We start from the raw sequence: 16,548 nt of genomic DNA, 5'->3' as shown, positions 1-16,548 counted from the left end.
ACAGAATATTACAAGAAGCAACCGCATCAACGAATCAAAACTCTGTTTTAACTCCTTCAGACTTCTTAATGCCATCCATAAAACCAAAATTGCACTCTTCATCTGAGGATCGGTAAGAGATTTAGACGAACATCCCGTATCTTAGCTAGGGCCAAAAAGAGAGCAGTTATTAGCAATTAACATAGAGAACAACAACAAACAATCCAATATAGACTAAAACACATCACTTCTTCAGAAGGTCCCTTGAGAAAATCCTCTTGCAGTATGGACTGGTGCGTAAGATTGTATGAGGCTTCACTGCTTCGACCAGAGCAGCATGAAGAGGGCCCTGCCAACGAAACAAAACGATTAGGACGTGTGTACATGAGAGAGAGAGAGAGAGAGAGAGAGAGAGAGATTAATTTCTAAACCTTTGTAACTCCAAGAGCAGATTGAATCACGTAGTTCGCATAAGGGTCTTGTAGCAACTGATCAAAACGCGGAAATGAGAGCAATTCGTGGATGATTTTAGGTCGGCTCTCTTCAAAATACTTGAGGCACTTTTCAACAACATGACTACTGCACTTCTGCATGGAGAGGCGTACAAAATTTCCTTTTAACTGAGTAGTCAGTTTGGCCATGGCAGATGGGATCTTCAGTTCTATCACATATTGAACAACATAATTCCTGCGGAGCAAATGGAACAAAACAAACCCTCACTTCAGTCATAAAGCCGAATCACATAGTTTGCATAAGGATAAATCGTTAGTCATTTCGATAGATTTTGAATAGAAGTTTGTAAAATACTAAACTGAAAGTTAGATTAGAAAAGTGAGGAAACGAATGAAGTAACACAATGGTTGGAAAGGTGATGTAAATATATAAGAGATCAGCCTTATGTTTGCATTGAAGTGGATCAAAGAAATTGCTGACTGGAAAACTTTTGGTTACTCGAGAAACAAAATTTATCAAACAATATCATATTAGGGGTTTATGGGCCAGCAAAGAACAGAAATTATGGGAGTTTGAAGATGCTCGTAAATGATTACCCATAAGGATCTTGTGAAAGGAGAAGTCCATTTCTTGAAATTTCAATGATCAGCTTATCTCGATGTCTCCCAATGGCATGTGCAATGCATTTTTGTAGTACACAGCATCCATGGCGTTGAGTTGCAATCTCGACACAATATCTTGCAGCAGCATCAAAAATAAACTACAAGAGATGATTAACAGAAAGATGAACAGAATAAGTTCAGAGTCTTTTCAACAAAAAACAAAGTAGATCCTACAGAAAGCACATAACCAGTCCTTAAAGCTTTGTTTGGAATTTCAGTAGTTTAATCTCATATCTGTCTGTAAAATGCTTGTAAAGTAAACATATATTCCAGTCCATCCCGCCAATCTTGTGATGCAATTCTAACAAGTAGGATCGTTAAGAGCAGGCTTACAGTCTCATATTGAATCTGATCAAGCATTCTTTAGAAGTGTCTCATTGCTCTGCAATCAGAAGCTCTGTTTCTTTCCTTTTCATTAAGGTTTTCAGAAGCAAATTTGCAATTTGGCTAATCCATAGAACACTAGATTTGCACAAAACATGTTGGTAACAACGCCCCAGTTTATCTCTTTGCGTTGATATTTTCTGGTTCTTCTCATTGTTCCCATATACAGCTAGGTAACAAGTGATTCATATAGTTTTAGCACTGCTACTGAAAACTGAGTCTTCGGTTGTGGTCCTTAAATTCAGACTGACGTCTTCAATACTACGGAGAGTAGTATATATGAAAATTTCTTGCATACATCTAACCCGCCCCGCTGACTTTTTAGCGTAGAAACTCACCAACGGATTTCAGAACACATCAGATTAAACAGTTCACACCTTGAATATGCACTTCCAGCAGTATTATACAAAAACACTCTACAGCTACCCAAGTAATGAGTAAGAACATCATTAAGGTTCACATTATTTGTTGCATTAGAATAAATTATACGGCGAACATGTGAAGGTTTATGGAAATAATGTACTAAAACAGTGCATTACCTATGGCAAATACATGACTTTACAAAATATTGTATTTGCAATTTTGCATAATAGTAATGATCAACATAATTTTGCTTGACTATCATTAGCATTTGCATGGTTACCACATAAAACTTGTGAGAAAACACAAAAGAAAAAGAAGAAAACATGAATCAGACGGTATTCATTCAGAAGATATTTATTCTTAAGAGCCTATTTGAACCTGGTCAATTTAACAAGAAATATATTTGAGTAGAATCATACCTTATTGTCTTCGTTGCTAAAGCAATCCAAGCAACGTTGTACTACATGATTGCCATTTGGATCCTTAATAAGATCAAGAAAACCGCATTCAAGGGACGATTTAACTAACGCTATCTGTTTCCCAGGTTTCACAGTCTCAATCAATTTCTGTACCACACGAGTCCTGAAACCATAGCCAATTGTATTCAGGAACATGATATCAGTAAAGAAAGAACAATACAAATTTAGTGACAACAAATGAATACAGTATGAAGAATATACCCATGTGTGTCTAAGGAAACTCTGACAAGCTGTCCTGGTTCTTTTATCACCTTGATTACAAATTGCATTCTTTGTTGTTCATTGCAAACATCCAACAACTTCTGCATAAGGTAATTGCCAAATGGGTTTGTCATAAGTTCGAAAACATGGTTGATTATTTTGTCAAATATTAGTTGCAAATCTTGGCTAGTCCCCTCATCAAGCATCCTTTGTAAGAACCGACAGCCGTACTGATCCTTTGCAATGAAATATATATATTCCTCAGCCAATGAACTCAAACTTAGAACTGACCAAAATGAGTTATTGTCACTCTGGCCCCATTCATTTCCACCATCATATGAATCGGAATCAAGTCTGGAGCTTTTCTCTACTGTCGACATTGCCATCTTAGAGCAAGAGTTCTTCTTGTAGCCCCTTGAAGACTTGCTACCTTTACTGGTGGTGTGATTCAAATGGTTTCCTTGCATGATGGAACTATCCTCGCAACCATAACCCTCAAAGTCCCGTGCACAATTCATGGACTTGAAAGATTCAGGAAGCCCACTAGTTGGATTCACTCTAGTCCTTTGTTTTATCATTGAATGGTTATGTGAAAGATTGTCCACATTCAACTTAGCAGCCGAGGGGAACTGAGGGGAACTCATCGGATACATAAGACCCTTTCCGTCACTAGAACCCGATTCACGTGGCTGTAAGCAAAAATAGTCCTCATCTGGGTAAGACCTAGCACTAGATGGGTTCCTCTGATACCAGCCATCTCCCTGTTCCATTCTTTTAACACAACTAGGCCCAGAATACAAAGCATTGGGTTGCATATGATTGCGAAAAGACCCCATTGAATCGCCAACAGTGCATTTCGGCTGCAATCCAAGTATTGCTGACTCCATAGTCCTACCAAATCTCCCTCTACTTCCCAAACCCGCAGATTGAAACCCATCAAAATCCGAAACATTGTTCTTAGAACTCTCAAATAGGCCATAGTTTTCAGCATTCCAAGGACTAGTCCCCCCAAAAAACCCACCACCGAGTCCAATCCCATCTGGGCCTCTCTCAAATCCCCACCTTTTAGTCCCATTTTCCTGTTCTTCCCCAATATGCATCCTATAGAAACGCTCAGCCAAACCCAGATCATCCGGGGGCGGCTTAGAGTCCAGGCACAACCCGTTCACGTAAGGTGTTTGATACTTTGCCCCTTCAAATGGGGTTGAATACGGAGACGGAGAACCGTCGCCGGAGGAATAGAACCCATTTGAGAAAGAGCTCGACGGAGAGAACTCCGACGGCAGAGAGGCTCTGCTCACCGGAGAGTCGCCGAGAAAGTGGTGTTGGTGCGGAGGATGAAGGAGGTGGAAAAGACTGGAATAATGTTGATTCCTAGTGGGATTCTCATTCCAGAGCTTTTCCAGCTCTCCTCCTTCCCTCTGTAAAACCCTCTTGTCCTCCTCAGATATTTTGAACATCATACAACACACAACATACAATATATTATATATATCTAATATAAAATACACGTGAGAGAACAAGAAATATATAAATATATATACTTTTTCAGAGGAAAACAACGAGAACCCAGATTCAGAATCCGAAACCCCACGTCGGAAAACGATTCGGAAGCACGGAAAACGATCAGTGAAGGACGATCACTGCTTGTATGTCAATGTCGTTTTGGGGATTGGATTTTCGGCAATGGGGTTTCTAGAGAGAGAGGGTTTCGAATTTTGGGTTTTTCTGTGAGTGTATGTGGTAGTACAGTCTGCGACCGCCTCGCACACTCACGCCATTAGACCCTAAAATGAAGAGTCGCACTACAGCGCTCACCGCCCACAACTCACTACAACTCAGAAAAAAAAAACAGAGAGAGAAGAGAGAGAGAGGGAAAGAGGAGAGGGAGAAAGTCTGAGAGTCTGACTAGGAACTAGGCAAAGGCTATTTTTCAGTCTTTTTCTTTTTTTTCTAATTTTCGGGCCCGAAAGAATATTTAATTTATTTCTTGTATTGTTGTTCCTTAATTAATCAAGTTTTTTTAATATTTGATCTTTTTTATTAAACAGTATCTACTTCGTAAACAGAGCTTTGAAATTGTTCTAACAAATCGGCTTGATTTTCTGTCGTCTCAAAGTTTAGTTTGTTATTGTTTCCTCTTAACTTAATCCGATTCGATTTTGTTTCTGAATCTAAATTAATTATTTTATTTTTAGAGTGTGTACTATATTCATTTTTTTTATTGAAGTACCATATTAATAGGGTGAATGTATTTTTTTAATTACAAGTAAACTAAGAGTAAGAGTCGAACAAAAAAAAACCTAAGAGTAAGAGGAAAGGTCTATCATATTCATCAAGACAATTCACTACTTACAAAAGAGTAAATGAATAAGTACAATAGAATAATAGTGTTCATTTTTTGTAAACAATAGATTTGTTAGATTAGGAAGCCAACATGGTTCGAACCTACACCGTAGTGCAATGATAAAACTATTTTCCACCACTGTGGTAGAGAGCCTCTCACATAGACCTCGATAAAAATCTTTCTCCAGAATTCAACCCAACCAAAAGAGAAAAAAAAATCTCACATCTACATCACATGTTAATGTTATCCATTAATAACAAATCACCTATTATCAGGAGATTTCTCGAATCAAATGCCATTATATTCTCTTACAAAAACATATTTGCAGCTGATTTCCAGAATTTAAAAAAAAAAAAAAAACACATATATGCACATTGTTAGAAGAAGAAAAAAAAAGTAATTAATCAATTAATCTTAATTAATAGATTTATTTATGATAATTCTTTTTAATTTTTTACAGTTGTTTCCTACTGCCTGCCTGCGCTGCGTTACCTTTCTGGCCAAGTCTTATACCAAAATTAGAAAAAGCAACTTTCAGTCCAGGTCAATGTTTGCCATTGGATTGGAGCACAATTTAAGCAATGGAATCGCTTCTTCCTATTGGCTGCTGCAATTTATTTCATTTTTTGTTTTTTATAAACACAAAATAATTCAGAAAAGTTAATAAACTAAAGACCCAAATGCAAGTGGGCCCCGCGTTTAAAAATAAAGTGTTCAGAAGCTAATCCATGATTGGCCCAGGAATTTGTTGGTAGCCCAACAAATTGTCTTTCCAGCTTCCGAGGGTATAGGGGGCTGGTGCCATAGGGACCAGGCACCTAGGGGGTAGGGCACCTCCAAATTGGAACTGTATTAATTTTTTCTCCCAAATTGGAATTGGGAGTTGTTCGGAAATTATCATTGATTGTATGTTACTTGGCACATGAATAAATGGTTCATTCGATGTAATCAAGGTTCTAAGAGCATTCTCAGTAAGGGTTTTTATATGATGCTGGAAAAATGGTGAATATAGCTCATTTTAGAATTTCGAAGAATCTTTGGGGCTATATCTTTCAGGCTTTATATGAGACTATATATATTTATTTATATAGTAATTTGATTAAGCGATTTTTTTTTTTTTTTTGTGTTAGCTTTTCTTAAGTTGATTTTTTGACGTAATATCTTAATTTTTTTTTATTTTATGAACCTTTCAACCTAAAAAGTTCAAATTGTGATAAAGTTAGATTTCATTACTTATGAATCGTTCGTTGGATTAGATTCTCTTTTCTCAATCTCATCTATTGAAACAAATAAACCCTTACTTCGCCCTCTGAAATAATTTGATTTTCACGTATAACACAACAATTTACCTAGCACCAATTGGTAAATTAGTATCATACAATTTTGAAAAAAATGTATTTGAAAATTTCACCCACTAGTGCCCATGAACGTTAAATCAATTTGAAATTTTAATTCTTATGAAATTTAAAACAATCATTAATTAGCCAAATTGCAAGAAAAAAAAAGTAACAAAAAAGAAATTAAGAAAATAATGAAAGGAGAGTATAAGTGCATTCGCAAGTAAGAGAGGGTGATAGAATTTTACTCACATGAGTTGCTACTTTTTTGGGGGACCCACTATTTTTTGGGGCTAGATGTAACCCGATTTTATGCTACAAAAAAAGGAAGTTGCTAGCCCCATTGGCGGATCTAGCCCCATTTTTCAGCTCATTGGGGATGAAATTTCTCGCTAAAGCTTGAACTGTAGTAGTCTCATGGAGGATAGAGCCTTTATTGGGTATGCTCTAAAAGACGCTAGGCACTAGTCGGATGGCGGGTTGGGGCCTAGGCGGATTTAGATAAATATATTATATTTCATGTAAAGAAGTGTCTTGTTTATAATTAAAATATATATAATTTCATCATAAAATACAAAATAGAATGACATATATTTTATGAAATATTGGAACATAATGAAAACATAGGAAACAAGCATATAATGTGTGTTCATTTAAGTATTCAACAAGTCTTTACAATTTATTTAAAAAAATAAAATGCAAAATGAAAGTTTATTTTCTATCCAAGTGAGTCGCAATCTAATTGGGTGCCTAGGCAGGTATAGGCGGGCTAGGCGGGTGCCTCAGTGGGTCTAGGCGCCATTTTTTTAATTTTCAAACGCCTAAGCATTAATCAAAACGATGACCAACCGCCTAGGCCTAGGCAGCGCTAGTCGGGGATTTCTAGTACAGTGTGTAAAACATAAAGATTTGAACTCAATTTAAGTTTGTCTTCGGTAATCCAACTTATCAAATAGTCCGATATTTTAAACAATCCTTACTGTTTGATTTCAAGAGTTAATTTTCACCTTAGATTTCCCGATTACTCAAAAGTCCCCAACAATTTGTTTTACCTAAATCAACTAGATGAGAAAAGAACCTCCTTAAATATTCAAATATATGTCACTAATTCCATGGTCTGCTAATATCCTTTTGATTCTATATAGTTATTAGTTCAAATATTTGTCACTAATTACATAGTTCATTGTATTGTACCAAATCAGTGGTCCGGCTTGTGCACTACACATTATTTTATTTTGGGAAATTATCATTTTTTGACATTTGGTTGCAGAAATAATCATTTTTAATAACGTGACATATTGATTATATATCGACAACACAACGATAACATAACAACACTTAATCATTTCTGCAACTAAATATCAAAAATTGATTATTCTTACTAATTGCCTTCTTATTTTTTTAGCGTTCAATTTCAATCAATCGGCACCTGCACACCCCTCGCCTTCCCAAGCACCGTTGAGGCTCCCCGAAACTGAACTAACTCGTCCGTTATAATTTGCAGGCGCGGCCCCAGAACGTGGCTGAGGTGAGCTCAACCCCAACCGAAGAGTGTCCAGTGCAGAAAGCTCGTTATAGTAGGCCCATCAAGCCCACCCCACTTAATCCAAACCCAACCCATTCAAACCAACCCCAAACAAAAATTCTTTATTTTGTTTATTTGTATTATGGAATTAGAGATTTATTAAGGGGTGTGATATAGGGGTGGGCAAACGGGTACTAGATCCGCGGGGCGGGTCGGGTACATGCGGTTCAGGACAGGTACGGAGCGGATCTTAAAATTGTAAAACACAAACAGAACGGGTCGGGGCAGGTTCAATAAATTAATGGGGCGGGGCGGGTCCAAAAGGCCCAAGAAATAGGGCCCCGACCAAACCCATTTCTCCCAAGCCCACTCAATTTTCCGATCCAAAAGTCCAAGTACTGCGTTGGTTTTGTGTAGTACACTAGTACTTGTACTGCATTTCACTTAGTTTTTTTCACTCATTTCACCTTTTTTTTTTCACTCTTTCTTTCTTTATTTTTATTTTATTTTTTTCACTCATTTCACTTTTATTTATTTCCTTTTTTTTCCCACTCAGACCCTCTTCTTCTCCATCCCAAGAGACCCACGAACCCCAAACTCCATTAAGGACAAGAAGATTGAGGACTCAATCAAGAGACTGCCATCCAGTGGTTGGACAACAACCAGTTGTCAGATGCCAATGAGTTCGAAGACAAGATGGAATTGGAGAGCATCTGCAACCCAATCACAAGGTGAAATTATTTAGGTTTTGTGAACTTGAAATTTTATGTTTTATTTGGGACTTGAAATATAGATCAATGCTTCTTTTTTTTTTCCCTAATTGCAAAACCTTTTGGTCGATGAGTAGGAAGAGGAAATCACAAGGGAATTGATTGAAATTGCTTAGATTCAGAAACCCTAAGGTATTCCCCTTCTTTTATTTTTTGAATTCATAGCCGATGAGAAGGGAAATTGGATTCGTGGGTTTGTATGAAAGAGTTATGTGAAAACCCTAATTTAATCCCAAATTTGCCTTGAGAGTGCAGATATTGCGGTGGTTGTTTTGATGGAACCGCCGATAACGATGTTGTTCGAAGAAGTGAATCTTCAAATGAGGAAAACAAAGAGGAAAGACCACCAGACTTGAGGCGTGAGTGAAAGATTTGGACCCGTGGGGACCCGTAAGAATCGGCCTGTTTCAAAAGGGTCGGGTTAGGTCCAGATCCTATTTTGAAAAATCCAAAACCCGCCTCGCCCCGCCCCGTTGTATTTACGAACGGATCTGGTTCGGTTCCTTCAATTTTGGGCCTGGCCCAGCTCGGCTCATGCCCACCCCTAGTGTGATATCCACACACCTCATTTTACTTTTCACACATCTTTTGAATTTTCGGCCGTCGGATTGCATGAATTGAAGAAGATCAACAGATAGAAATTATCAAGCGATGTGTGACAAGTAAAATGAAGTGTGTGGATAGCACATCCCTTTATTAATTACAGATACAGGGATTGTGGAATTGAGGAAAATAGAGATTTCAGCTTATGCTTGTGTATACAATACATTGCTAAATTTAACAATTGATCCACTTAGTACTACAATCTGATAGTATTCCTCTTCACTTAAAAATGAGAGGTCTTAGGTTCGAATCTTGTGGATGGCGAATTCAATACCCAAATAGATTGTCCATTGTGTACCTTAGCCAAACTCCCCCTCCCCTTAATGTAAATTTAACGGATGAACCTGAGCCGTTCCACTACTGCCAGTACAGGCTACAGCTGCTAAGTCTTAAACTCCTCCAGTTACCGGTCGGATCAAAATGGTCCGTTGTGCTCTTCACAGATATGTTTCACAGATTGAAGCAACTTCAACAAGTACAAGAAGCAAGCTTATCCGAAACGAGGTTGGTTTTCTATGGGGAATCCAGAGCTCCATAAACACTCAATTCACATCAGTTCTGGCAACCTTCCTCAAGCACAAGCTCACAAGCAGATTCCAAAATATATTTCCGAGAAGCGGTTTCCTCCGAAATACTTCATCTTTCTGACATACAAGAAGATTTGAACCGATGATCCATCATCTCCACTTCTTGACCTATCACCACTAGCCTAACTCCGTTTTAATGCCACTTAATCTAGGGTTCTTCGGAGTTCAAAGTACAAACACAAACAACGCAAAATAGCCAAAACGATACCAGTAATCAATTTAGAGCTACTAATCCATAGATTAAAACCCAGTAAAACAGCCCAAGCATTTCATTAAGAAAAACACTGAAAGAACACAAAATATGGACATAGACAACCCAATTAGCAGATAGTCCATAGCTCTGGTCGACCCCGTTATAACCTAAAACATAACTCCCAAAACCCACAATGAACAAAAGAAAAGGTCAAATAATATAGTATCACGTCCTCCCGGCACTAGGAGAAAACCAGAAACAAAACCAGACACCATGTGATCAAATAAAATAACCAAGTTAGACCTAACATGATGTTAAACCAAGGCAATGCTGCTCTCTCCACCTGGGGGTTTGCGTACGCCTCCTAAGTAGTCTCGAGCCTCCTTTTTCCCATCCGCAAAGATGTTGCTGCCACTCATCTCTCGTAGTTTTGCCGAACTCAGTGGCTTTTCAGCTGACGACGGAGGAACATTACCCTTGAATATATCATTTCCTGAGAGCTCCGAAAATTTCTTGTCATATATCTTCTTGGCCGTCTTGGGCACTGGTTCCTCGATGGATGTTATATTGCTCTGACCCCCACCAGGCTATTGCATAAAAACCAAATTCACAAGTCAGATGCTTAACTACCACATAATGGTAACAGATAATGATATGTATCAGGCGTAAAGTAATGCAGTTCACTTACATTAGAAACCTTAACAGATGTGCGACCGTTGGGTGAAGTAGGTTCTCCTATCTCGATGCTTCCTTTCAAGGCCAATGCACGCGGGGCAGTAGTAGTCCTGGGTAAAATTTCAGGAGGGGGCGCAAATATGTCATGCCCACTAAGCTCCTTGAATTTAGACTCAGAGAGCTGCTTCTTCAGCCTTGCCTCTCTCTCTGCTTCAGTTTCCAAGGTCCCGCTTAGCTCGCGCTGCTTTGCAACTTCGGGAATGGTGGTAGGCTTTTTAGGAGAAACACCCTCTTCATCACCAAACGAGATATGACTGATTCCAGCAACCGCTTGCTGCCATTTCCGACCATCAGAAGAAAAATTCAGCAAGAGGGTTTTGTGCTAAACAGACATACCACGCTATAACATCTGTGTTTTAATAATGAACATAAAACTTGACCACATATTGATTGGTACCTGGTACATACGAATTCCGGGCTTTGGGGTAGGGTTCGCACCATCAGCTTCCGCGGCATCGTTTTCTGCTTTCGGTGTAAAAATGCCGCTCCCGGTGATCTCCTTCATCTTATGCGCTGAACAAGGTTTGCTGGAAATTTCATAGTTAAACAATGTTAGAGGTCTTCCATATTACATTCCATTACATATTTTTACTACATCCTGTATATTTTCACTGCATAACGTGATTCAAACTTTCCCCAAAACAAAACAAATTTAACATTTTACGAAAATTACAAAACCCATCATAAATCCATACATAAATTCAAAATTATAACTCAGTGATTAAAAAATACAATTTTTTTTGGGTGAAATTTGCAAAATTTATACAATATGGAAATTTGAATTATTTATGTGGATTCATAGGCCAATTAATGTAGATCGATCACAGATCATTGACTCAATCAATCTTCAAGTTTAAAAATCCAATTTCCATATTAAGAAGGGGAAACTTACTGGAAAATACCAAGTAAAAGTTCCAATAGAATATCCAAATAACAAAAAATATATATATTTAATAAAAAGCAATATTTAAAAAAAAAAATCCTTAATTTCGTTTTTTTTCAAATTCATAAGCATTGAAGGAGAAATATCTGTTGCAGGTAGATTTCTAATGGCCACAAACAACGAGAACAAAGAAACAAAATTTGGAAAAACACAAATCCCAGAAAATAAAATGCGAAGGAGAATTGGAAAAGCAGAAGCAGGAAGAAGCAGATCTGACCGTTTGTTCAAGCTCTCGACCTCTTCGTCCGTCACCTGCCCTCCAAACACCACCTTTCTGATCCCATCCGACGGCTACGATCAATCCCCAAAACAACACCAAACAAACAATGAATCATCAAATCAGAGAACAAAACGAGAGAGAGAGAGAGAGAGAGAGAGAGAGGGAGGGAGAATTTGGAATGTCACCTGGTGAGGCCGAGAGGCGGAGGAGGGAAGAGGAGAATTAGCAGGGGGAGTCTCGGACCAGGTGAGCAGATCCGCGGTGGATGTATGGGGTTTCCTCACCGGAGTGCTCCTCTCCATTTCGGGTCGTGCCTTCGGATTCTCACACCGTCCGATTCACCACCACCACCACTGTCGCCGGAGCTTGCTGACAAAATGACGGTACTAACCTCGTTCCGGAACGTTCTTCTGTGTCTGCTCTGGGGCACGGAGTATAGTGGGGGGTATTTTAATGGCCTTTTTGGAAAGGGTGGAGTTGAAGGGAGAGTAGGAGGAGGTGACTTGGAGTGAGCCACTGACTCTTCCTTTTTTTCTAATTTCCCTTTTTTTATTCTTTTTCTTAAAACGAAAGGATTAATGTGGGTCGGGTTTTATTTATACGCAAAAATATTTGAAAACTTGTACCGCGTACAAAGATATGAAAGAGATTCTGGTCGGATTATTTTTGTGAGAATTACGAGAATCTTTTAATTATATTTGTTCATTATATATCGTGTGGTTAGTTTTTATCAGATATTTTTTATATTTAATTTTAAATAAAAAAATTTACAATGATTTATGAACTCATGATGTACAATTAACGAATGTGATTTGAGGATCCCCGGAATCCTTACAAAAAGAATCCAGCGAGGATCCTCTCTCCTAAGATATAACCACCCGTTGTACAGGCACGTAGTGGTTAAGTTAATTTGATTTGATTTGAAATTAATAGAAGTAGTATATGTTTGTTTATCATTAATTATTTGAATTATTTTGTGAGAAATTATGTTAAATAAAGATAAAACGATAAAAATATCCTTAATTTTTATCAAATAAAAATTAAGAATATTTTTATCGTTCTAATCCTTATTTAATAAAGATTTTTTAAAAAATGTCCTTGGTATTTTAGACTTCCGCGATTCAGCTGCTTATGGTTTGATTAGGAAAGGTTGGTTTTTGAAATTTTGAAATCCGGCCCTTGGTTGCGTGGGTGTAGGAGATAATGTTATCAACGGTCGGATCGAGATGACGTCCCCAGTGTGCGAAGGATTTGAAACGCATTATCCAATTATTTGAACACAGGTGGGTTTAATCCTGTGCGGGATGATGTATTTTGGGCTTTAATTTGAGTTCAAGTCCCTTATGTCAAAACTCATGGTTTTAAGCATAAGATACTTGAAGCATATTACCAAACTTAGATGATGTCATGTCAGTTGAGAAATACAGTAGATATCCTTAAAAAGAAAGTTAAAATTACCATCACTCAAGGATCATGTGCACAAGTAGGAGGGTCTACTACATTCTTCTTGAAAACGAGACAATATGTCTTGTAATCGAATGGTATTACAGTCTTCCTACTCCTTTCAGAGCAGAATTCAGTACTTTTTGGTCGTGAATATCTAAATGAGACAAATCGTCCTGTAGATGGAAGCCCGTTTTAGCAATATCGCGTGAGTGAATTAGGGCAATGTCAATTGTGAAGCTCTTTTGTCAAGTGCACGATTATGATAGGACTCGAGGAAGATGCCCCCGGCTAACTTCGTTCTAGTAGCCGTAGTAAGACAGGGATGGGCCTTATTGATTTCAACGATGATAGATACATTTGGAAATACTCGATTTTATTAATTTCGACGATGATAAATACATTTGGAAAGACTCGACTCATGGAACCTTCTCGATTAAAATTATGTACACAAATATAGGAATATTCGTTTGGGAAGTAAGAAGACTCTTTGACATCTTCACATTTGCAGAGAATTCTCGATGATATGGTAATGTAATTATTGTATGTACAATATCTAAATGACGCAATAAGATTCTTTTCGATGAAATCCTCGTGAACTCTATGTATGTAATATCATTATGTAAACAAAGTCAAAAAGCTTGTTGAACACTATTGAGTTGTTCTGCAAGAACTAGGAAAAACTGCATGATTGAGAGGTCTCCACCTCCCTCCATGTGTATTTTGAGTTGTGAGTGCGTGACCCAGAAGTGCAAAATCTCGGTCTCATTCGTGGGGCAATGTCATGTGTATTGCCGGCCAGTGTTTCACGTGTACTCTAAATCCCGCGTAAAGCTTCTCTCATTCTCTCCCGGTTTCTCTTTCGTCTGAGAATTCTCCTTTCTTTTTTTCTTTTTCTTTTTATAGTAATTTGCCCCTCTCTTCTATCGACGTATGATTTTTTTCTTGAACTTTTATTTTGGCAGATTTTCTCGTGAACTAAACTGTTATAATTGACTAATTTCACCGTACGTATAGCGGTACTCATTCACATTTTAAAGGGTGTGGTTTCAATGTTTTAGTCTATAGAGTCTATAGATTGGATTTCCACAACTATTAGATATTTCATTTTTAATCTTAGTCATTCATTTTCCATACCACTCAGTGTTATGCACTATTAATGAAAAATTACGTTTCAAGAAATAAAAATAACTAATAACAAATAAAAATGAAGGTAGGGGTGCATCTCCGACCATGCTTTCTATTTTTAAGTCAAAATTTATCTAAAAGACTATAAAGTTACTTTAGGAGCCCCCTAGAAAATTTCGACTAAAATTTTAGAGAGAATTCTAAAAGGATAATACTTGCATTTCCTGTCAGGGCTCATTCCCTTCTTGCAAATAATGTATCTTGATAGTACAAGTTTCATAATTGGAACCATTAAATTTCTTAATCTTCATTTGAAGATCACTCCTCCAAAATATCATTTCAATTGAAGATCATTGAGTCATTCAAATGTATAAAAAAAAATTCAACAGTGTAAGTACTAAGTAAAATATTAATGATGAACCGTTCATTTATTTGATATATTTTGATGATTAAACGATCTCCAATTCGAATGATTTATTGTAGGATTGATCTTCAAATGAAGATTTATAAATTGAACAGTTCTGATCATTGATTTTACTTGGTCACACCAAATTTTTCACAAATAAAAAATTTATTTTAGAATTTGATACAAACTCGTTGGGACATTATCTATATCTCTAAGGCTCTAAATCATGATTTTGGTGTTTTAAAAATTTAATCTAGTTCACCAAACTCGAATTTCAGAACGTAGGACTAACTGTTTCGTAACTTAATTAAACTTAATCGCCCTACAACGCTTCTTTCAATCCTAATTTTTCCATAGCAACTTTCAGAATATTTTTCCGATGCATGAGCTTAATATTGATATTTACCTTCTTTTTACACAATAAATACATAATACGCCGGGAAAATATTTTGAAAAGTGCTAAGAATTCGTTGCGATATTGTCTACTATGATAAATTCCTAAAATAATTTTAATCAAGTAAAAAAAAATGGAATTGAAAGAAGCGTTACAGGGCAAGGAAGTTTATAAATTAAGTTACGAAACACTTAGCCCTAGTTTGGTACTGAGGTGATTCTGAAAAAAATGGCTATCAAAAAAAGCTTTTATGTTTAGTAAACATTCAGCTTCAACTTTTTTTCACAGTTTTGGATGAAAAAAAACCAAAAACACAAAGCTGTAAAACCCAGCTTTGAAAAACCAGCTTTTTTTCACATCTGTTTTACATAAAAGTTAATCAAACACTATAATACTATTTTTTTTTTCAAAAGCACTTTTACAAAAAAGTTTACCAAACACTTTGTTGCTTTATTTCACAACTGCTTATTCTCACAGCACAGCAGAAGTAGTTTTTTTTCAAAGCACAGCAATACCAAACCAGCCCTTAGTCCTATATTTTGAAATTCGAGTTTTGGGAAATATATTAATATTTACACACCAAAATCATGATTAATTTAGAGCTTTAGAGAAGTGAAAAACGTCTCAACGAGTCCGTAGCAACTTTCAGGAAAGTTTTCGACATATAATGGATTTATTATTAATACTTTCTTTTGTTTTTCATAAAAATTGATAATAAATACGTTCTGCATGTCGGAAAAATATTCTGAAAAGTGCTATGAACTTGTTGCGATTTTTTTACTATGAAAAAGTCCTAAAATAATTTTTAATCAAGTATAAAAAGTTAGAATTGAAAGAAGCGTTATAGGGGCGAGGAAGTTTAATTAAGTTATGATATAGTTAGTCCTACTTTTTTTTTTTTAATAAATAATATTATCTACACTAAAGGAAGGAGGTAGACTTAGCCTTAAAATGGGCTAGCAATAATATGGTTCAAATTCGTATTTGGCGAAAATTGAACATAGGACATCTTATTTACCAGTGAAAATGAATATTACTAGACTGTAGTAGCAAATGACCATTAATCCTACGTATTGAAATTCAAGTTTGGGGAAACTAGATTATTTTTTTAAAACACCAAAATAATGATTTATAGCCTAAGATATGTAGGAAGTGTCTTAATGAGTCTGTATCAACTTTTAGAATATTTTTACGATGTAAATTAATTTATTACTAATATTTTATTTTTTTTACTTTAATGTATTATGCACCGGAAAAAAAAAATATTCTAAATAGTGCTACGAATTTGTTGCGATGTTGCCTACTATGATAAAGTTCTAAAATAATTCTCAATTCAAATTGGTACCAAGTGGAATAACCTACAATTTAAAATCTATATGCATGCTTGACTAACTAG

General features: G+C 36.6%; 2 protein-coding genes across 2 annotated transcripts; both read right to left on the bottom strand.

Moving 5' to 3' along the window:
* Positions 1-223: 223 nt before the first annotated feature.
* LOC137716877 (putative pumilio homolog 7, chloroplastic) lies at positions 224-3,984 on the bottom strand. The gene is made up of 5 exons (XM_068456235.1): positions 2,522-3,984; positions 2,261-2,423; positions 1,029-1,192; positions 411-666; positions 224-328 (listed from the first exon to the last, which is right to left on the bottom strand). Exons 1-5 carry the CDS (start codon positions 3,982-3,984, stop codon positions 224-226), a joined length of 2,151 nt encoding a protein of 716 aa, XP_068312336.1.
* Positions 3,985-9,929: 5,945 nt separating this feature from the next.
* LOC137717906 (uncharacterized) lies at positions 9,930-12,309 on the bottom strand. Its single transcript, XM_068457410.1, has 5 exons — positions 11,967-12,309; positions 11,779-11,852; positions 11,016-11,145; positions 10,572-10,892; positions 9,930-10,470 (listed from the first exon to the last, which is right to left on the bottom strand). The coding sequence occupies exons 1-5, from the start codon at positions 12,081-12,083 to the stop codon at positions 10,198-10,200; spliced, it is 915 nt and encodes a 304-aa protein (XP_068313511.1). The 5' UTR covers positions 12,084-12,309; the 3' UTR covers positions 9,930-10,197.
* Positions 12,310-16,548: the final 4,239 nt, after the last annotated feature.

Source organism: Pyrus communis, chromosome 15 (genome assembly GCF_963583255.1).
Source record: "Pyrus communis chromosome 15, drPyrComm1.1, whole genome shotgun sequence".
Taxonomy (NCBI): domain Eukaryota; kingdom Viridiplantae; phylum Streptophyta; class Magnoliopsida; order Rosales; family Rosaceae; genus Pyrus; species Pyrus communis.
This window is presented reverse-complemented; position numbering and strand designations above follow the sequence as displayed.